Below are 23,203 nucleotides of genomic sequence, written 5' to 3' on the forward strand. Positions count from 1 at the left end.
GAGCGGACACTTCCCCACAGAGCTCGGCGGCGCGCGAGACGGCACCTGCCGCGGTGTTTGCGCCGCGCCCGAATTGAACATTTATACCAGACGATTCTTTTTTTTTGTTTTTTCAGATCCAGGGCTTTTGGAAAAACGTTCGGGGCTTGAGCCCAAGTAGCCTCCCCCTATATCTGCCTCTGCCGCTGACCCAGCTCTAACTGCAGACGGTCCGGCATGTGTGGTTATACCACTTCATCCCACTAGAGGTGCACTTCATGTCTTATACAGCTCAGACTGTGAATTCGCCCATAGATTTTCTGAAAAGTGCTTTTAAAGTCATTTTTTTATATCTTACTGCATGGCACCTAAACCCAGCTAACCCAAAAATGGGTGGAACAAGCAGGCATGGAAGCCAGCTGGGACACGCCCATCTTAGATCAGTTACTGCAACGTAGCTATTTTAGCCTGGCTGGCTAAACTCTGACTACCTATGATGTTGATTAACGTTACCTTACATCCACTCACATCCGAGCGCTGCTGGAGCTGAAACAGGGATTAGTGGAGCCGGTTAGGCCCAATCTGACTAGCAACCCAAAACTGCTCAGGGCGGCCTGTCGATAAAGTAAACAGCATAAAAAAAACCACCAGCTTTAAAGTAAGATTTTATTCAGGCCTCAAAGGTCAAAACAGGGTCTTGGGGCCCCGGAGAGCTCAGTCTGTCGAGCGGGGCAACATATTCAGAGCCTATCGCCCTCCTGCAGGAGGTGCAGGTTCAAATCCCGGCCTGTCACTCTTTACTGAGCGTCCAGATGTAGTAGCCCCCTGGCCAGTGACCCAACATGATGCCACCAGATGGCCAGAGGTGGTATTACTACATAGGGTGGCTTTAATTGAAATATTCCCACCTGTGAGGAATGCTTCTGAAAAACAGAAATCCCCGCAAAGAAAAAGAAATAACAGACAGAAGTTTGCGTTTGCTCAGCGGAGAAACCATTTACTAAATGAAATACAAACTAAAAAGTTCTGTTTTAAATAAATTTATAAAAAAAAAGAAAAGAAAATGCATTTTTTTTCCACTTAAGCAGAACAAACATCTATCACTTGTTTTCTTTGTGTGACATAGAATACAATCTGAATAGACTTTTTAAATGGTCGCAACAGAATAAAAGGATCAAGCAGAGATACTGCCAACAGAAAGTAACAAACAGCCGTTGATGACGGGGTAACAAATAAAAAATGTAACAATAATAAAAAAAAGAAGTTAAGTGCAGCACTGGTCAGAGTCGCAGAGCGTAGATTCAGTCTCATTTTTCTTCAGTTCCATAATCATATCATCTGCTCTGGTACATTTGATTCTACATCCTTAACATGCAAGCTCGATGACGCATACGGTCAAATACACACGGGAATATACTTTTTATTTCATAGGATATTTGTAAAATATGAAAAGAAAAAAAAAATCTGATGTACAGTGATAAAGAAATGTCTTTTGCATCAATGAGCAGAAAAAAAAGCATCCACTCGATAGTGTTTTCTTTAAAGGAAAGAAAGACTACATTCATTTCACCAAAGAGAGTCCACATACAAAAAAACAACAACAACAACGAAAAAAATTCCCAAAAATACCATGTTGAGATGTTTAAATGTTCTTGGAGACCCCACTTACAGTATTTAGTTGTCTTTAATTATTACTAGATAGTATCTGTGCCTTGGGAAACACTGGGATACGGCAGAATACTGCGTTTCTACTCACCACTGGGTTGGGGAGGTCAACATGGAGGCTAGCTGCCGGAGATGGGAATGTCCACGCACACTTCCCTTTGAGGAATACACTACTGGTGACGCTGCCTTTTGATTGCTTCCATCCGACACGCACCGTGGCGCCTCTCTGTAATGCTACCAGGGACGAGAGCCCTCTTCCAGACTTGTGAAATAAGATAGTGCTTGTCTCCTGGATGTTTTAAAACTTATTTTTAAACTTCTTTCCTTCTCCTCTCCAAGCTTCTTCTTGCTATCTGGGTTTCAGGTGTAGTGGATTCACAGTCATCAGCAACACGTTCAATTTGGTCTTGAGTTTTTGCATCGTATTTCGTGGTCTTAAATAGGCGGAAGAGAGGTGTGTGTGTCGTGGGGGGGAGGGGGGTTGCACATTCTGTAGTCCGTTTCTTTTTGGCACCTTGGAGAAGATGATGACACTGGGTGGTACGGAGGGTCGGGGTGGGGGCTGTGGGATGTCTGAGAGCCGAGTGTTGGGGGGGGGGCTACTTGTCACCGGCCTCTACAGTTGTGTCCGTGGTGCCGTTGTTGTTGCTGGCGTTGCCGCCGGCAGCTGCCGCCCCGCCGGCCTCTTCCGCCTCCACCTTCACCCTCTTGGACTCGGGCGGCTCCTGCAGCTCCCCGTTCTGCCTCTTGGTGGGGAGGGAAGCCGAGGCCGAGGCGTGAGTCGCCAGGAGATGGAGAGGGTTAGCTGCTGACACAGAGAACAGGGTTCATTAAAACTCATCTCCGTTCGGGGTGTGAAGACGCTCGTACAGTTGCATTCTGGCAGTGGTGTAAAGTAACGAAGTACAGGTACTTTGTTACTGTACTTAAGTAAGATTTTTGAGAATTTGTACTTTTATTGATACTTTTATTTTTCTCTACTTGCTGAAAATGGAGGAGGAACGACACACGCTCACAGAAGAAAAGCAAACTCAGCAAAGAATATATTCCGATTTCTTTGCAATCCTTTTGAAAAGAATTTTGTACTTTGTACTTTTTACTTTTGAACTTAAGTACATTTTACACCATGTACTTTTGGTACTTTATTATATTTAATTTGAGGTACTTTTATACTTTTACTTAAGTAATTTTCTTAATGGGTACTTTTTACTTTTACTTTACCCACCTCTGCATTCTGGATCCTGATCTGAGGTGTTACAATACCTGAACACTTTGCAGAGTAAAAACTATTCAAACTGAAGCTGGCAGCGTGTTTATGAAGACACGAAACAGGAAAGGTGGCCAAAAGTAAAGCTCAAATCTCTTAGAATAAGATTCGGCAATGACGGCGCTCCAGCAGCAGCTCTTTTCTTACGCTAATGTCTGAAACAGTTTAGCACTGATCTGAATGCTTGACAAAGTTAAAAATCACATTTTTCCCTCAACTACGTGAGATTTCAGATCAAATGTGCAGACTGAGCAGAGATACAGGCGGGGGAGTAAACCTGGACATGTTACTGTGAAGGAGCATCTCTGCACCCCAGACGCTGGTCTACTGGGGTTCGCTGATGTTACCTGCTGGGGCTGCGTGTGACATCATCACTAGTGTCGTTTTTGTCAGCCTGTTTCAATTTTAGTTTTAGTCTAGTCTTTGGGTCAAGCAATCATTTTAGTTTTAATTAGATTTAGTTACGTTCATTCTCCTTTTAGTCGTGTCAAGGTTCAGTCGACTAAAAGTCTTATTTTAGTCAAAATTGTCCGGGACCATTTTAGTCTATTTTTAGTCAAAGATTGTATTTAGCCAAACCCATTTTACAATTCAAACAAGGTTATCTTATTATTATATTATTGTTACCTTATAAACTCAAGAATACATTCATTCCAGATACAGAAGACTCTAATTTGAGTTTACAACATATTTATTTTTCCGCATTTCTCCCCATCTATTTCTTTTTCAACGACACATTGGGTTTTCTTTTCCATGTCTATGTAGGAAAGTGTATCCAAAGATGGATCTTCTTCTTCTCCAGCCCCAGAGCAGATTCCCGCGTGGCCGGCTATCGGCCCCTTTCTCTCTTTAACTTTGTTTTTAACTGACGTGAACCTAGAGCTCTACGTTAACGGCATCAGCCTCTAACTCTGCAGCTGCATCTTCTGGATCTGATTCCCCGTGAGGACGTGACGTCACCAGCAGCAGAACTAAACCAGAGGAAACTACTGAAAACATGGACATTGAGGATCTTTGTTCGAACATTTCATCTTGTTTTGGTCAACGAAAAAGACGACACATTTTAGCAGAGTATTTATTTTGTAAGCTATATTTCATTCTCATTTTTATTCCTCTACGATATTGCATTATATATTTAATTATCGTTATCGTCACATGACCAGCATTTTCGTTGCGTCTCGTTTTCCTCAGGTGATAAAGGTTAGTTGACGACCATAATTTTCATTCATTTTCAAAGCAACTTTAATCATCACTCACTTGTTGCCTGGGCACAAACCCAATGCCCCAATGCATCAAGGTTCAAGGTTCAAGGTTCAAGGTGTTTATTTGTCACACAGAATGTACAAGTACATGCATTGTGAAAAGCTTATGCTGGGTCGTGCTCCACAATACATAGTTAAAACAGTAATAATAAAATGCTAGTCTAAGAGAAAAAACGTTTAAAAGAACTAAAATCAGCGTACAAGGCCGTCAAATCATAATGTTCATTGTTCATTTGTGTTTGTTTGTTCAGCTGACACTCCAACAGATTTTTTAAATTCCTATTTTAATTGACCTATTTACTTCACTTTCATATTTTAGAACGAAGAAGGCAATGTACTTTTTGTGGAGATGGACAACTATAACTCAGTTTAATGTAGGTGCTACCATCATGTATCAGAGGTGCAACCAGTCTGAGCAGAAGTGAAAGGTGGTATAAAGATGCAGCACCGAGCTCCACCCGTCAGGCTGGAGCTACAGCAACATAACTCTTCAATTAGAGGCTAACAAGACATTAACTAATCATAAACAACAGGGGCCTGTTAACACAGCCAGCTGCTAGCGCGGCTGTAACTGCAGGGTGGCGCAACAGCTTCATCAACGGCTACACCGTGGGAGGTTGTAAGAGACCTTAACAGAGGTGCAACAGGGCCGCGAGGACAGAAGCACCTCAGCACCACCGTTAACGATGTCTAACCACAAAAACTTCAAAAAGGGACAAAGCCTGAGTGACATAGTGGCTCAAGATGCTGCAGAGAGAAACGCCACCAGGACTGGGCACATCACCAGCTTTGGCACCGGACTTGATCCACTGCTGCTCCGTCAACCCCGACGCGTCGCTTAGCAACCTTAGAAACCATCTACCGAGGCCGTACGAACAGAACTGAGACCAGCACCACCGTGCTGCGACCAATCAGTAACATCAGTGACTGGAACTCTCTTCTGATGTGCTGCCCCCCCGACGAGGCATGAGGTCCAGGCAACAGGCCTGTTATGAACTGTGAAGCAATATTCATTACAGGATCCCTGTGAATGTGAAGCTGCAAAGGATCACGGTGGGAACTACTGGCAGCTTACCGTAACTGGATCTAGAGCTGCAGCTATCCAATATTTTGGTGATTGATTATTCTATGAAATACTCCATCGATTAATCGGATAAAACTTACTTTTGCTTTATTAAAGCCCAATTATAAATATACAATAGAAAAAAAAAGACAGATTACTTTAATAAAAACAACCAATTTGTTTCTTTTATGAGAATAATTGACATTTATTTACACATTATGCAAACTAGTAAACTGTTTGTTAAATTTTCCAATAAAAATAAATACAATTATTTTAAACTTAACATTTCCTGAAACATCAAAAAAAGAACTTATTTTTTCTAAGTATCTAAAATAAAAAATATTCTTAAACACTGCTTTTAAATTGTGCAACTTCACATTCAGAACCAACACATTTAAACAGAAATGCTTGGTCCGGGACTCGGAACAAGAGTCTTACACCATGTGGCCTTTTTTATTATTTTGCTGAGTTTTCTCATTGTCACTGTTGTCAGTCCCATCTTCTTCCGCTTTATAAGGGACACATGCGCGTTAGCACGTCGTGTCACATTAAAAAAAAACCCGTGCGAAACGTGAAGTAAAACATTTTTTTTTTTTTTAACGAGGCTTTGAGGCAGAGGAAATTCCTCCATCATTTTTTGTAATCGAGTTACTCGAGGAATCGTTGTAGCCCTAACTGGATCAGAAAAACATCACAAATGATGGACTGGAATCGACTGGATTCAGTGTAGAAAAATACTGCAGACGTTAAAACACAAGTCTGAACATTTTCCCTTTTGAGCAGTCATTAGTTAAATGTCAGTTTAACTAATGACTGACATTCATCATGATTCACCCATATGGAGGAGGCGGGGTTTCAGAAAGTGCCTGAAGATGACTCAACAGCGAGCAGAGTTTCCGTCCATGGGAACTCCATTGGGACAAAGTAGATTTTAGTGCAGTTTGTTTCTGGTCTCTCAGCCTGATGAGGGGCTGACTTTAAATCTTGACATGACATGCAGATTTTTGATCTCTGATTGTTTTTCAGAAACCGCTTTTATGTATTTTGTTTCACATTTTTACTTTTGTTTTACTTTTTTATTCAGTTTTCAAGTCTGTAATGGTACAAACTGCATCTAGATGGCCTTTCCCCCATTTTTATGTATTATGGATATGCATCTCCTGTTTTGCAGTCCCTTGTATTTTAAGTCTATGGTAGTATTGAGTTTTTTTGAGCTGTGTGTGTGTCTGTGTGTGTATATGTGTGTCTCACCTGAGCAGGCAGCTGTGCTGATGGGAACCAGATGCGTCCCGTTCTGGGTGATGGCCTTGATTGGAAGCTGGTGCTGACCGAGTGGGGCTTGCTGCACGATGGTGACCGTTGTCAGGGGAGCCGCCTGGGTGCTCTGGATGATGCGGCCGACTCCACCTATAGAGGAGGCTGTGATGGATGGGATCGGCTCCACTTTTACTGCAACGGGCCAAAAACGCAAACCGTGAGAGCGCGGTTACCCCGACGACGGTGACAAACGCAGGCGGATCTGCGTCGACTCACCTTTGATCTCCTGGTGCTCTCCTCCTCCGTTCTCCTGGGGCTTGGGGCCGACCGTGGAAGCGGGCTGCCCGCCCACCGTTGCCATGGTGACAGCCGGGATCTGGCGGACGACGTGCACCGTCTGCATGCCGGGGGCGGAGCTGACCGATGTCGTTACGATGGCCGGCGTTGCCATGGTGTAGGTGACAGGCTTGATGGTCGTCTGAGGCATCTGGCGCTGCACGGCGATCAACACGGGCTGGTTGCCGAGGGGGGAACCTGCAAAAGCCAGGTTTTTTACTCTGAGATGTAGGGCTGTTCGATTTTGCCCAAAAATAAAATCTCGATTTTTTTCTCTCAAAATCCGATTTTCGATTACAATTATTTTGTGAATTGACAAAAGGCAAAGAAATGATTTCAAATATGCTGTTTTTTTATTGAACATTTGCCCCATTGGACTTTAAGTGCAAACTTTGCTCTTATTAAACCAAAAAGGAATGAATAAAGTGCAAAGCTCTGTAAAATAAGTTGAAAAAAAGTTTTAAAAAAAATAAAATAAAATATAAAGTTTTATCTCTGAAAAAAAAAAAAATCAGCAAATCAGCACTTGCAAACATACAGTAAGTTATATTTCCAATTAAATAAAACAAGACATTTTCTAATTAAACTAAACTGGGTCTTTGCATGCTAAATAATAATGCAACCCATGAAGGAGGTAGAGGTGTGTAATGTCAGTCATTACATTTGCTATTCACATTTGCAAGTTTTTTGCAAGGAACACGAGCCGGTCTACCCGGTGGCATGTTCCAACGCCCCCTCCTACACTAAAGAGCCTCTCCGATGGGGCACTTGTCGCAGGTATTGAGAGGTATTTCCATCAATCATTAATATGGTATCAATCATTATTATGTGTGCAGACAAGGTAAAAAAAAAAAAAAAAAAAAAAAAAGTGAAAAATCGATTTTACGATTTTCACGTTTTAACATCGTTCTAATTACATATTAATTAATCGAACAGCCCTACTGAGATGTTTACTTTCTTTAATTCAATTAAATTTATATAGCGTTTAATACAACAGATGTTGTCTCTCGGCACTTTCCAGAGACCCAGAACATGAACCCCCGAGCAATTATTACATAAACAATGGCAGGTAAAAACTCCCCTAGTGGGAGAAAAACCTTAAGCCAAACAGTGGCAAGGAAAAACGTTTATAAGGATGATGTCTAAACACTCTGGTGAAGGCAGGAGAGTCTCACCGGGAGAGTTCTGCGTGAACCGAGCCTCTTGAATTACAGCGAGTTTGGGCGGCGCCGTGGCGGTCTGGGTGGGCGGGGGGGGCTGGCTGGACTCCGGCTCCGTGGGAACTGGGGACCCCTCTCTGGACAGGCTGTCTGGAGTCTGGACCCCGCTGGAGTGGGCCGACAGCGCCCCTGTGTGGTTGGGAGAAGCCGGGGCGCTCCTGGGGGAAAGAAGCCAGACCGGGTTCAGTGGGATCACGGACATGGCTCCTTTAATACTATACTATATAATGTGGCGTGTGACAGCGGTACCTGGAGGACAGCGGGCCGGCGGGGGTCCGGAAGCAGGGCACGCCGCGGGGCCGGCGCTTCCTGAAGGCCTGGTCCACCAGCTTCCCCTCGGAGGCCGAGTCGATTTTCCAGAAGGAGCCTTTTCCGGGCTCTTCCTGGGAGCGGGGCACTTTGATGAAGTAGCGGTTGAGGGACAGGTTGTGGCGGATCGAATTCTGACGGAAACAAAAGACATTTTTGTTCAAGGAAAAGCCTCCCCGATGAATGATGTGTGTTATTACACGAGATCTTTATAAACACGTTAACACCCCCCCCCTGTAAATCCTAATAAAGATCATCTGATGGTGGTTGGTTTAGTATTACCCAAGTAAAACTTCAAATGGACAACAACATATAACATCTTTTTCACCGTCATTATGTATTTATTTATTCTTTTTATCCCCGATTTTTTCCCATTACATCACCCAGTGCTCCTACCTAAGTCAGTTCTGGGCATTGCCATCCTCTACCAACCCCGGGAGGGCCCTGCACTGAGCTCAGGTCTCCTCCTTAACCTGAGGAGTGAGCAGGCCGCTTCTTTTCACCAGACACCGCCATTATGTATTTAACCGAGTTTTGGCTCAGAGACTTCTGCATGACTGTATAATGCGTTTATAGAAATTATGCTGCTCTTTACTATCATTTTAGTACATTAATCCTCTCACTTAAAATAAAAATAATTTAAAATGAAAGTTTATTAGTATGAAATGTTGTATGGTTCAATCTGTCCCCCATCACTGTCCAAAGCCAGAAGGTCTACGTCCACTCATTTGGGGATGTAAACATGGACAACTGTTGGCTTCACGGACTCATACTCTGCTTCCAGAGAATCTAGAGATTTAGTCCGAGTCACATTTTTCTTTTGCTCCCGAGTCATTTTTTTTTAAGTATTGGACGATACCGAGCCCCGATCCAATAGTTTGGCAATCCACAAAAAACAAACAGCCAGTTCCCGAGCTGGAAACCGGGAGCTGCACTGCATTCACTGTCCAATTTGAAATATTTCAACATTGCAAACATTTCTGAAATGCCAAGAGTTAGGTGGACGTTCACATCAGCCAATGTCATCACCGCCTCCGTGAGGAAAGTCGCTGTTGGCTTTACAGTCTGAATGTAATTGTAATAAATGCTGCAGGAGAGAGGAATGAAAACACAGAATCTATTTAGAACTACAAATTAATTTATTTTGTTGATTATTTTACCTACGTGACAATTCCAGCCCTGCTCCTTTGTCCTGACTGAATATTTACTGTAATCACTACGTTGATTAGACGATAAATATCATTCAGTGGCCCCGGGCCAGCGCAGGGCACATGAGGGGCAGCGGCAGCGCGGGCTGCTCGCTGAGAAGAGTGACAAAGATACGAGCCTAAAAGTTAAAGCCACAAAGGTCTTCGATGGCAGCTGAAAGAAGTCGCTAATCGTTTTTTGGAATAAAAACCTCTGGAGGGGTCTGAAACAGACATCAGCTCACTAGCTACAACTGCTGCCCAGGTATGTTTCTTGATACATATTTCTACTTCTGTTATTTCTTCTTTATCGGTTTCAAATCCAGAAGAAGATCGATAGTTTGCTGCAAAAACAACTGATGCTCAACATTTATCAGCGGAAATGTACCTTATTTGCTCCGTTTTTTTACGTCTGTGCTACATACAGGAAGTAAAGTATAAATCATGAACATATCTCTTGTATTGTTATTTATGTTGTAAGAAGGATTTCACAGACTTTTATCGTTTATTAATATAAATAGTTACTTATTTACTTGACTCGTTGCTTTAAAACAAGAATGACGTGTCTCAGTTCGACATTTCTGACTTCCACGTCTGCATTGATGAGCTTCATTGTAACATCACGTACTTTGACTTTGAAGTGACTTGAACATGGAAAACACTGAGATATAAAAGGTTAATTATGACCGGGCCAAAATACACTGGAATGTTAATCTTTGTCCATTATCACCAAGGCCTAAAAACAGACCTCCTCCGGTCTCACGAGCCGACATGATAACGTCACATAAAAATAAATAAATAAATAGGGAATTGAGTGTGTGGTTTTGCATGAACACCCTGGACGATGCTGGAGACCTTCCATGGGACTAACTGAACCGTGTCAACGCGGCTATTCACCCAGGGATGTTTCACACCCAGAAACGACTGATCCGACCAGCAAACACACTGACCTGCCAGCCTTTATCAGCCGTTCTGTAGTAGGGGTAGTTCTTTGTGATGTGGGTGTATATTCCGTTCAACGTGAGCTGCTTGTCTGGAGCCATAGTGATCGCCTGGACTATTAGCTGTGCATACGAGTACGGGGGTTTGGAGTCGTCCTGCGGAGCAAGAGAGAAACCAAGTTAATATTGGACGTGTACGCAAATACAAACACGGGCGGGTTCAAAGTCGGCGGCCGGCGATGTTTGGAGACCCGACTTCATCTACTCTGCATCCACGTTACCAGCACACGCGGCAGATGTTTGTCCTCCCCCTGCCCTCGGCCGCCCTCTCTCACCTTGGGGCTGTCCTCCCCCGACGCCTCCTTGTCGTTCTCGGGTTGGGAGTTGTCTCCTATGAGGTCAGAGGTTAGAACCCGGCTGGCTCTGTAGCTAGAGAGCCCCGCCCCCCGTGGACTCGATGGACAGGAGTTTGCAGCGCTAGAGAATGGATTTGAATCAGAATCAGAATCAGAAAAGGGTTTATTGCCAAGTTTTCACACGAGGAATTTGTTTTGGGGATTGGTGCAACACAATACAAATATAAAAACAAATATATAAGAGATAAAATAAAATTAAACGTATAAACAATAAAAAGTATAAACAGTCAAATAAAATGTAGACTGGAAATGTACAAAATGAGGTTTTAAAGTGCCGGGTGAGTCTGTACAAAAGTGACTTAGGAACTTAGGATAGGTAAAAAGTATAGACAGAAATGTACAATGAGGTTTGTAAAGTGCCGGATATGAGTCTGTGCAAAAGTTACAGGATTGGAGTTGGAGTTTGAAACAGAGAAAATAAATCTGAGTATTTGGTCAGCCACCAATTGTTCAAGTTTTACCACTTAAAAACATGAGAGGCCTGTCATTTTCATCACAAGTTTATCTCAACTATGAGAGACAAAATGGAAAAAAAAAATAAATCCAGAAAAATCACATTGTGTGATTTTTAAAGAATGTATATGCAAATTATAGTGGGAAATAAGTATTTGGTCAATGACTAGAGTTCATCTCAATACTTTGTTATATAACCTTTGTTGGCAATGACAGAGGTTTTCTGTAAGTCTTCACAAGGTTTTCACACACTGTTGCTGGTATTTTGGTCCATTCTTCCATGCAGATCTCCTCTAGAGCAGTGATGTTTTGGGGCTGTCGCTGGGCAACACGGACTTTCAACTCCCTCCAAAGATTTCTATGGGGTTGAGATCTGGAGACTGGATTGGCCACTCCAGGACCTTGAAATGTTTCTTACGAAGCCTCTCCTTCTTTGCCCGGGCGATGTGTTTGGGATCATTGTCATGCTGAAAGACCCAGCTACGTTTCATCTTTAATGCTGATGGAAGGAGGTTTTCACTCAAAACCTCACGATACATGGCCCCATTCATTCTTTCCCTTACACGGATCAGTCGTCCCGGGGTCCGTTTCACAAAGCAGGTTTAGTGAAAACTCGGAGTCTGTTAACCCTGAAATGAGGGAAACTCTGAGTTTTCCGTTTCACAAAGGGAGGTAACTCAAACTAGAGAAAGAGAGGTAACTCTAGCCTGTTTCACAAAGAGAGGTAACTTAAGCTCTCGGTCAGTTACCGTAGTAACAGACTCTCTCAAACTAACCTGGTCGGGACCAGGTTTATATCGTGAAACCTGGAGTTTTTCTGCGTCTCTGCCCTCTTTCAGAGCCACACGCACATTTGATTTCCTCATTCATTCAGTCAGCAGGCGAGTTTTGGCAAAGTTCTGCCGTCTGTCATTAAAAACAGAGTCAGTATATATATATATTAGAAGTCCATTGTCACGAACATGGCATGTCCTTTTGATGAAGACACAATTGATGAAGGTGCAGAATTAATGCGCAGAGAATTAAATATTCGTCGGGAGATGGTTATCAGACCATTATACATAGTCTCATTACAGGCAAAGCAATATATGTTAATCCTTTATTTGTTATAATTTTGATGATTGAATTGTTAAATGATTTCATAATATATTCAAATTTTTTGAGATTTTTTATTTGGGGTTTTCATAAACTCTGAGCCATAGGCTAATCATCAAAATTATAAAAAATAAAGGCTTGAAATATCTCACTTTGCATGTAGTGGGAAATAATATTTGTTTCACCTTAAGTTGAATTTACTACGAATGAAGTTTTGCAATATATTCAAATGTTCCGACCTCCACCTGTATATTATTACATGAATAAATAAGAGCATAATACAGGGGTCTCCAACTCCGGTCCTGGAGAGACCTATCCAGCATGTTTTAGGTGTCTCCCTGCATGAACACACCTGATTCCAATCAATGGTCATCATTAACTTGTCATCAAGGTCTGGACAGTTCTGTTGTTGACACAGCTCCTTGTATCATGGTGTGCTGAAGCAGGGAAAGATCTAAAACATGCTGGATAGGTGCTCTCCAGGACCAGGGTTGGAGACCCCTGGCATAATATGTGTCTGTATTCAATACGGAACGCAACTTTTAATTCTCAATTACGGAACAATTCCGTATTTCAAGGGACGGGTGGCAAGCCTATTATCATAAACCTGTCCAAACCGTCAAGGAGTTCCACAGGATTGCAGGTGAATGATGTGGAGATCTGTTAAATTCATTTTATATTATTCTGTGCTGCGGTGTTACTCTTTTTTCGAAAAACATGTTCAAATTCACCGTATGCGCGCATTAAAATCTCTAATTCCATTCGGGTGAAAAAGGACACGGCGTGAAGTATGTGGATCTTCAGATGCAAACTAACGTTTCCCCAAAGAGATTTTGTAAATTGAAATGATTAATAAAGTTTAAAATAAAAAAAAATAAAAAGTATGTCGCTCTTTTGTGTCGCCGGTTGCCATGGTGAATCCTTGTATTAGCGCTCTACTGATGATGGCTTTTTATTTCCCTCACGCACGAGCTTAACTCCAGGTGAAACTACTTAGAGTTGAGTAAATTACCTCAAATCCGCTGTTCTGGAACCGAAAACTCAGAGTTTCCGATCTCAGAGTAGATCAACTAAGAGTTCAGGATTAGACTCAGAGTTTGTTGAACCTGCTTTGTGAAACGGACCCCCGGTCCCTTTGCAGAAAAACATCCCCAAAGCTTGATGTTTCCACCCCCATGCTTTACAGTAGGTTTGGTGTTCTTTGGATGCAACTCAGCTTTCTTTCTCCTCCAAACACGACAAGTTGTGTTTCTACCAAAACGTTGTATTTTGTTTTCATCTGACCATATAACATTCTCCCAATCCTCTTCTGCATCATCCAAATGCTCTCTAGCAAACTTCAGACGGGCCTGGACTTGTACTGGCTTCAGCAGGGAGACACGTCTGGCGCTGCAGGATCTGAGTCCCTGGTGGCGTAGTGTGTTACTGATGGTACCTGTTATTTTGGTCCCAGCTCTCTGCAGGTCATTCACTAGGTCCCCCGTGTGGTTCTGGGATCTTTACTCACCGTTCTTGTGATCATTTTTACCCCACGGGGGGAGATCTTGCGTGGACCCCAGATCGAGGGAGATTATCAGTGTCTTGTATTTCTTCCATTTTCTAATAATTGCTCCCACAGTTGATTTCTTCACACCGAGCTGCTTACCTATTGCAGATTCAGTCTTCCCAGCCTGGTGCAGGTCTACCATTTTTTTTCTCACGTCTTTTGACAGCTCTTTGGTCTTGGCCATAGTGGAGTTTGGAGTGTGACTGTTTGAGGTTGTGGACAGGTGTCTTTTATACTGATAACCAGTTAAAACAGGTGCCATTAATACAGGTAACGAGTGGAGGACAGAGGAGCCTCTTAAAGAAGAAGTTACAGGTCTCTGAAAGACAGAAATCTTGCTTGTTTGTAGGTGACCAAATACTTATTTTAACCAGGAATTTACCAATTCATTCAGTAAAAATCCTACAATGTGATTTCCTGGATTATTTCCCCCCATTCTGTCTCTCATAGTTGAAGTATAGCTATGATGAAAATTACAGGCCTCTCATCTTTTTCAAGTGGGGGAACTTGCACAATTGGTGGCTGACTAAATACTTTTTTGCCCCACTGTACATATAAAAACATGGCGTTCCTACCTGAGGGTGCCGGTGGGCGAGGGCAGCGGGCTCATGAGGTGGGCTATGTTGTCGGGAATGTTGATAGTCAGCGGGGAAATTTGGGGCTGAACAGGCTTGACCGGTGATTCGGGCACGTTCCTGGACTCCTTCCTGTCGCTGGACAGGGCTGTGAAGGTGATCTTTATACTTGTGCTGGGAAAGCGGAAGCAACACCTAAACCGGAGGAACAACGAGGAAGATGTGATGGATGTTTCATACGTTACGACGCCGCTGTAGAGGCGAGTCTCCTGCCCGGCAACAACCGCGCCGTCACGATCCAACTGAAGCCCAAAGAGGAGCGCTGAGAGCTTGTTAAATATGGACATACAGTACAGCAACACCATTATGTAACGGATCACGTCTAACATGCCCCATTTATTATTAATGGGGTTACGGCTATATTTGGCCCGCCTGCTGGCACCTAAACATTAAACATTAAGTGCTGACAAAATGAATACATCTCATGTTATTTAAGTGAAAACACCAGAACAGGAACAGGACAAAACTAGATTTCAAGCTGAGTGGTGTAAACGTGTAGCTGACACGAGCAGAACCAGAGGCCACATGCACGATGAGGCTGATGTGAGAGAACCTTCAGTTGGATCAACTAGGAAATGTTTTAAGAATCTGTTTTCTTTTGCTCACACACATACACACACACACACACAGCCACGTCATTACATGTGCATCTTATTTCCCCCCAAAATAATGCCCTAATATTTCCAGTCTGTGTCTTTAAACAGTGTTTTAAACTAAATTTGGCATTTGATGAACCCATTTGCTACGCTGGCTGCCGTTTCCAAACGCTGGCGGGTTTTTAAGAAACGCCGCTACAAAAAAATAAAAAGAAAGAGACCATTTTAAGGCATTCAACGTTACTTCAGTTCTGTGCTGAAGCACAGCTTTTCTTTTCTTCTTTCTCTTTTGAATCTCAGACGAGAAGCTACAGAAGCTTGTTTTACTGAGTATGACTATTGTCGTACTCAGACTGGCACAGATGTGACTTAATGACGGTGAAAGTTAAGGACGCAATATCAACATGTGCAGCATCAATTTTGCTAAATATCTTTCATATTGCAGTTTTCGACACCCGTGTTCTCCTAATATCTTTTAATATCTACACGTAGAGGAGGTACGGCAACATTTCGACAAATGCATTCATTCAGACTCCTTTCTTTGCCCCAACCTACGTGCACGCGAGAAGAATTTGTTGACTACAGATGGAAATTAGCTTGTGGCTAACTCTGGTGCAGCCATCTTTTTAATGTACCTGCACATTGTCCTTTAAATAAATAAATAGAGCCTCTCGATTGGCCACTAAAATCCCTCTACAAAACCTGTGACATAATCAGAGGGCGTCAAACTTCCGCCCTGCGTGGTTTAGACGGTTTCCTGCGCCAACACACGCCCAACAGAAATGAGTGTCATGAGCAGACTTGTGCAGACCGCGGTGACAAATCGATGGTGATCCATTCATTTGATCGGGTGAGAGCTTAAACATGCAGTAGGCTCTGCAGGACTGGAGGTTGACACCTGCACCTAGACCGTTTTGGGGTCAGCTGCACCGGTCCTCCTGACTGAGCAGCTGTTTTCTTTGCGGTTGGTGACCAAAACAAACGGAGAACTGGTTCTAAGTTGGACACGAACCACACCTAATTCAAATCACGCATTAAACCCCCAGAATTAATATGTTTGTGTGGAGAAAAGAGAAAGCAGGCTTTTGGTTTCTCTGTATTTCATACAAGCAAAAAATCCGTCCTCACTACTTGCCACCGCACAATTCTGCGGTTTGATAGTTATTAAAACATTTTTACGGTAAAGGGGAGACAGGTGGGCCTGGAGGTAGCGGAGCAGAAGAGTGTCACCAATACATTACAAGACTACATTTATCTCCAAATTGGAAATGTTTGTGTCAAATATGAGTAAAAATATTTAAAAAAGCAAAAAAATATAACAATCAAGCATTAAGAAGAAAATTGTGTTCTTTATCTACACCCAGTTATTCCAGTTTAGGATAATGGAGTTCTGCTGGGACCAACACCAGCAATTTCTCTAATAACATGCGTGCCTATTTATTGTGTCTAAGGCCCCGTTTACACGGAGCAAAAACGGAGGTGTTTTCATGCGTTTTGGCCGTTCGTTTCCACGAAAACGGAGCTCAAAGTCACCAAAAACGATCATTTCTGAAAACTCCGGCCAAAGTGGAGATTTTCAAAAACTCTGTTTTCACGTTTGCATCTAAACAGAGGAAAACGGAGATTTAGGCTTCAGAACGTCACATTATGCAACAGACACGTCACCAGCGTCATGTGTGCGACCTGTGCTTACAATTAGTTTGGCCACCGTCAATATTTTCTTGCATTTCATCTGATTTATATCAATTTTTTTATATTAAGTCACACTTAAAAGTAACTCCACTTCTCTGTCACTCCAAACGAAAGACTCTTGTTCCATCTTGGAAGTAAAGCCTGAATTACGCGTTAAATCGACGCAGAGCCTACGGCGTAGGGTACGCGGCGATGCGCGCCGTACGGTGTGCGTCGCCGCATACCCTACGCCGTAGGCTCTGCATTGGTGTAACACGGAACCATAAATCAGCCTTAACTGGACACGTGTCATTTGTTGATGTTTTTTTCCAGGATTCTGATTGGCTGGCATGACGTTAACAGCTTATTTATGCGGATTCGTGTAAACGAAGAGATTTTGAAAACAATCTCGTGTAAACGAGAATTTTTCAAAACGTAGAGGGGGAAATATCCGTTTTTGTAAATACCCGGCTATGTGTAAACGGGGCCTAAGTAACATAAATAAACCAATGACATGCATCTTCAGGATCTAGCACAACTACAAGACCAAACTATAGACTTAAGGTCCAGTCTCACTGGGTGCAGAACCGCTGCGAAACGGCATCACCACAGAGTCGTGGCCATTCTAGTTGGTGGTGTAGCGGTGTGGAGAGGTTTAGACAGATGTCCGCTCTGCTCCTCTAAAAATACGCATTCAATCCATTTTGTCGCTGGATTTCAGGTAAACTGAGTTTAAGCTGGTGGGAAGCCACAGATAACACCCTAACGCTCCCACGGAGACCCGGAGCATTAGGACTGAAAAACTGGACCCAACATGGGTGACACCCTATTAAGATCTCTGGAAATAAGGAACAAAAAAGCATAGGTGATAAATAGTGTCATCTGTGGGACACTATAAGATCTTAAGAAGAAGAAAATAGCAATATACAATATACCGTTAAGGTTTTTACTCCTGTTAGCAATAAAAAAATGGTGACATTAGAAAAAACATGCATTATAGCTAAACCTGTATATAAACAAACAGTATTTCTAAAATTGATCCCTGATGTCTTTGGCTATGTTTTTCTCCCTCATCTCTTTCGCCATTAAAGCCCTTTGAACTCATCTGACTGGGTAAATATATCACTGACATTTAGGATGTAAATGTATAGCAGTTGGAAAGTAACTTACTGTACAGTGAGCGAAAATAACCAAGTCAAATTCTCTGTCTTGGCCAAATAAACATGATTCTGATTCTGGTAAAGTTGTGACCGTCTCTTTGTTTTTGCAATGTTGGTATTGGCATGTTGATATTGTGATGGCGATAACTTAGCGAAATCTTGTGCAGCCCTCAAGAAAACTAAGACAGATAAGGGTGAATTGAGTTGACATTACAAGTTGCACATGGTGGCTTTAACAGCACGTGAAATCTGATAGTACAATAAATCTTTTATTGCATTTCCACTGAATAGCTTTAAAATGATGCAACTCTTTTTTTGGACTGAGTCCCCCCATATCTGAAGATCCTGGAACCAGCTCTGGGGAAACTCTGCAACAAGTTTTGACGAATTCCTTCTACAATTTGGCCAATTTAAGGATTTGCGTGTAACTTTTGCCAAATACAAGCATTTCAAATCAGCCATGGGGCAGTTTTCATTCGTTAAGGGGCAAATCGATAATTCAGCGTACAAATGAGCTCGGATAATGTGCGTTTTTTCGGCACAAGCCACCTTCCACATGGTGCACCACAGTGGGACCCGGGCTGGCTCAGGTATAAAGGACTATATAGAGGGCGAAATCCAACAACGAATAACCCGAGGTTATGAATCAAGCACGTATATTAATTCGGCCCCCCCCAAAAAACGAAGAAAACAAACTCTCTTGGTAGGTGAGGGCAGGGGCGAAAATCCCGGGGGGGACAGGGGGGGACAAGTCCCCCCCATTAGTAAAGCTGTCCCCCCCTAGAATAATTTGAGACAGAATTAATAATTTTGGAACAATGCAGTAGTAAAAAAATGAAAATTTGTGGCCGAAACCGAAAATAATAATAAACAGTAAAATCTCATTACACTTAAAACAAGAGTCATCACCAGAAAAATAACTTATTTGACAATTTTCACCTGTTTCAAGTAAATTTTCACTTGAAATAAGTAGAAAAATCTGCCAGTGGGACAAGATTTATCTTATAAGCAAAACAATCTTGTTCCATTGGTAGATTTTTCTACTTATTTTAAGTGAAAATCTACTTGAAACAGGTGGAAATTGTTGTTTTTTTCCAGTGATGAGTCTTGTTTTAAGTGTAATGAGATTTTTTTTTTTAAACTAAAAATGAGACATTTTAACTAGAAATAAGACAGATATTCTTGTTAAGATTTTGGGTTTTTGCAGTGTATTATGTCAGATGTGCTGTATTATTGCCACCTTCCACCTAATACCATTGTTTTGTATTGCTCTAAGAAAGGTCTTCTGCCTGTTTGCGAGATAGAGATGAAAATGTCAAAATGCTGTATTAAAGGAAGGCTAAAACTTTTATTCCTTGTCCCCCCCTGGATTTATTCTCTAAAATGTTACTGTTTATTGTCCCCCCCCCCAACTATGAAACGGGATTTTCGCCCCTGGTAAGGGTGTCTGACATGGAGACGTCCATGTGCTGCTGCTGCAACACGCTGCCTGTAGCAGACACAACACGTGCTGCTCCGCTGCGGGCTAACAAAACAATAACACAACAACCGCACGGCCGTGCAGACCCCCCCGAACCCCTCCGAACCCCCCGGACCCCGGACTCACATGCGCGGGAGCTGCAGCGGGGGGGCCCCTCTCCTCTGGAACACCCCGTCCACGAACACCCCGTTCTTCCCGAGGCAGCGCAGGTAGAAGTCCCCGGCACCGGCACCGGCACCGCCGTCCTCCCCGGCGGCCGTGAAGATCTCCAGGTGCCGCCGCGAGATGAAGCTGGAGTGGCCCATGCTGACGTCCACGGAGCCCTGCGAGGAGTTCCGGCCCACGGTCACCGACCTCTTCTTCATCAGGTACTCGAACTCCCGGCCCTCCAGCCGGGCGACCGCCGGAGCTGTCCCGCTCACCACCGCCATCTTCCGAGGTGTCTGGCGCCGCTGGGTGCGGAGACCGAGGCGGCTGCAGGGGGGGTTTTGTGAGATGAGGAGAAAGGGGAATGGGGGGGATCTAATGTTGCACGGTGGAGAATTGGGCCAGGAACGTGCCGGACCGGGACTGAGCGGCTCCGACCCACCACAATAAGGAGGGGCGGGGAGAAGGAACCAGGGCAGCGCCGGCCAATCACAAGCCGCCAAACCGGCAGAAGCGTCACGACGGACGGACGTTTCCACCAGTGAGAAGCCGTCCGGTGTAAGCAGATGTGTCGCTCTTACCAATGACAACAATAATAAAGAGGAATAGCGAACCGACTGGAGGTCGGTTGCAGTGCAGGCTGACACGCAGATGGAGGGAGAGATGGAAGAGGTGGAGACGGACCTTTAGGGAGAGGAGTGGATGGATGGATGGATGGATGGATGGATGGATGGATGGATGGATGGATGGATGGATGGATGGATGGATGGATGGATGGATGGATGGATACATACATACATACATACATACATACATACATACATACATACATACATACATACATACATACATACATACATACATACATACATACATACATACATACATACATACATACATACATACATACATACATACATACATACATACATACATACATACATACATACATACATACATATATATATATATATATATATATACATGTATGAATATATATATATTTATTTATTTATTTTCTCACGTAGTTATTTTGTTTAGTTTTTTTTTTTTCAAATCTTGCACTGTAGTGGTTATATTATGTTAAAAGGGTAGACAAAATAAACTTTGGCTTCAGTCTACACCTTTTAGTCCTTGCTTGATCTACATGAAAAAAACGTATCGACAACTAACTTCAACAACGTGACCAAATAAACATGTCAATCAACATACATACATACATACATACATACATACATACATACATACATACATACATACATACATACATACATACATACATACATACATACATACATACATACATACATACATACATACATACATACATACATACATACATACATACATACATACATACATACATACATACATACATACATGCATGCATGCATGCATGCATGCATTACGGTAATTTCTGTTACTGTAGTCAGGGGGATTGTGGGTAATGTAGTTGGTGTCGCCGAAGTAATGGCGCTAAAAACGTCAGGAATCGTCACAGACGTTCAAGACAACAGCAGCGACGCTGACTCGCATAATGGCGACTTTGACGAGACGGAGCAAAATTGGTTTTTATTTTGTTAATGAAGTTTGACATACGGTACTTTTCTTTACTTTAAAAGAGGCCATTTATTGAAGGTGCGCCTTATAATACGGTGCGCCTTATAGTGCGGAAAATACGGGTACAATAAATTAAAATACTGATGTAGAAAAGAAAATGTCAATAAGATAAAAACACAGAATGGAAGAAGGAAGAAGTAGTTAATCTGAAATATACAAAACCAGAACCTTCAGGACACGTGTTTCCCCCTCATGTTTAACCCAGGAGATGCACTTAGGTGTAGGTACTGTATCAGTACAAAATACACTCTCTGGTCACATCATTAAGTACACCTGTTCAATTTGTTGTAAACTCAAATATCTGATCAGCCAATCAGATGGCAGCAGGTCAATGCACGTGGGCACGTCGACCTGGTCAAGAAGATTTCTGAAGTTCGAACCGAGCACCAGGACCGGGAAGAAAGGGGATTACACCCATTTAATACCACAAATATCCAAATCAGGCGTCCTTGGTAGGCTTTTAAATAATCAAGAATTTATCTCTAAAAGTAAAGTTGTAAAATACATTAAACAGCAACATAGAGCATAAAGGTAACATTTCCCATAGAGGCCTGCAGGACAGCTCTGTCTGACATTTAGCAGCATTTGGATACTGTATACTATTCATTCAGTCTGTCGTCACTGTCTTGAGGCCGCAGATTTGATTGGTTAGTAAATGATCTCCAACGGGCGGTAGCTGGACATACCTGCAAAGCAAATTTAAGTCTGCTGGTGGTATGTGTAGATTTATAGGTTGGGGGGGTCGTAGCATCATGCTGAGATTTAGCCAAAATAGTTCTTCTGAGGAAGGTTTAGTTAAAATCTCCAAATAAAATACCATAAATCATTTAGAAAGAGGTATGCTGGATAAAGGAAGGATCATACGTAACTATCCAATCACGTTACACCATCTGGTAAAATCCCTGCAACTGCATTACAGAGGATTCCCCTCAGGTTAGGGAAATAAAGAAGACCCTGATCTGCTCTATGAACTGTAATTGGTTATAGTTTTTCTGGGGTGAAAGGAAAATGAACTTCCTCAAATACTTTTAAGAACTATGACAAGATGCCTGTGATGTAAAAGCAACAAATGACCTAAGTATGAATTATAACCCCTTTTAGTAAAAGAGCCCAACTAAGGTGCCTTTAGTCGTAACCTGAAAAGATTTGGTTCCTTCATGGCATAAAAACAAAAAACGACCCAAAGCACTGAGCAGCTGAAATGAAGCATTGAGCAATAACTGGAGAACGTTTTTTTTTTTTTTTTTCAAAGCTTTCAAAACCACAGTAGTCGGTTTACTCAGCTCTCAAACTGTCACAGCGTCGTGGATGGAGGAGGTGGTGCAACACAGCAGTAAACATGGCGCGGTCGCAGCTTTGCTGGCCTGCGTTAACATTGGATATATACTTTTAAACTTTTATTACAGGATATTTTCAAGGATTTCTAATTCATACTGTAGCTTGTAAGTCACCAAGAAACATCCAAAAGTAATTATAAAGCAGACGTATTATGCCTGATTTCCTGATTCATCACATAGGGGTTTAGGTGAGCCACCGGACTTCACGACGTCGCTGCACTAACCACTCCCAACGTACAGAACATGCAGCATGACGTGAAGTTGGCTGAAGTTGGTTTGCTATTTTTTTTTTTTGCTATTTTTTTTATGTAAATGATTACTCAGCTGATTAGTAATTATCTACCTCTTCTTACTTTTTCCTTTTTTTTTTTCTACCCTCTCACCCCTCCCCAGTTATGTTGTACTTCATGTCCCTTTCTTTCCTTTCTCTTCTCCTTCCGGCCCCATCTCCACAATCTGTTTACCCTACAACTGGCATAGAACCTTAAATTCCACAACCGAATAATACATATGATCTGGTTTTGCATTGCTGCAGCCCATTCCATCTTCACTCTCCCCTCC

General features: G+C 42.6%; 1 protein-coding gene across 2 annotated transcripts; it reads right to left on the minus strand.

Annotated features, from left to right (window-relative positions):
• Nucleotides 1-631: 631 nt before the first annotated feature.
• Nucleotides 632-20,130, minus strand: foxk2a (forkhead box K2a). Of its 2 annotated transcripts, none has more exons than XM_061708167.1 (9): nucleotides 19,665-20,130; nucleotides 14,572-14,766; nucleotides 10,822-10,963; nucleotides 10,496-10,642; nucleotides 8,299-8,492; nucleotides 8,005-8,207; nucleotides 6,770-7,027; nucleotides 6,488-6,685; nucleotides 632-2,449 (listed from the first exon to the last, which is right to left on the minus strand). In XM_061708167.1, exons 1-9 carry the CDS (start codon nucleotides 19,967-19,969, stop codon nucleotides 2,244-2,246), a joined length of 1,848 nt encoding a protein of 615 aa, XP_061564151.1. In that variant the 5' UTR covers nucleotides 19,970-20,130; the 3' UTR covers nucleotides 632-2,243. The 2 variants fall into 2 exon arrangements, with proteins under 2 accessions (XP_061564151.1, XP_061564150.1); XM_061708166.1 differs by having other exon boundaries at nucleotides 632-2,452.
• Between the last annotated feature and the right edge of the window lie 3,073 nt (nucleotides 20,131-23,203).

The sequence above is a fragment of the Cololabis saira genome, chromosome 19 (genome assembly GCF_033807715.1).
Source record: "Cololabis saira isolate AMF1-May2022 chromosome 19, fColSai1.1, whole genome shotgun sequence".
Lineage (NCBI taxonomy): Eukaryota > Metazoa > Chordata > Actinopteri > Beloniformes > Belonidae > Cololabis > Cololabis saira.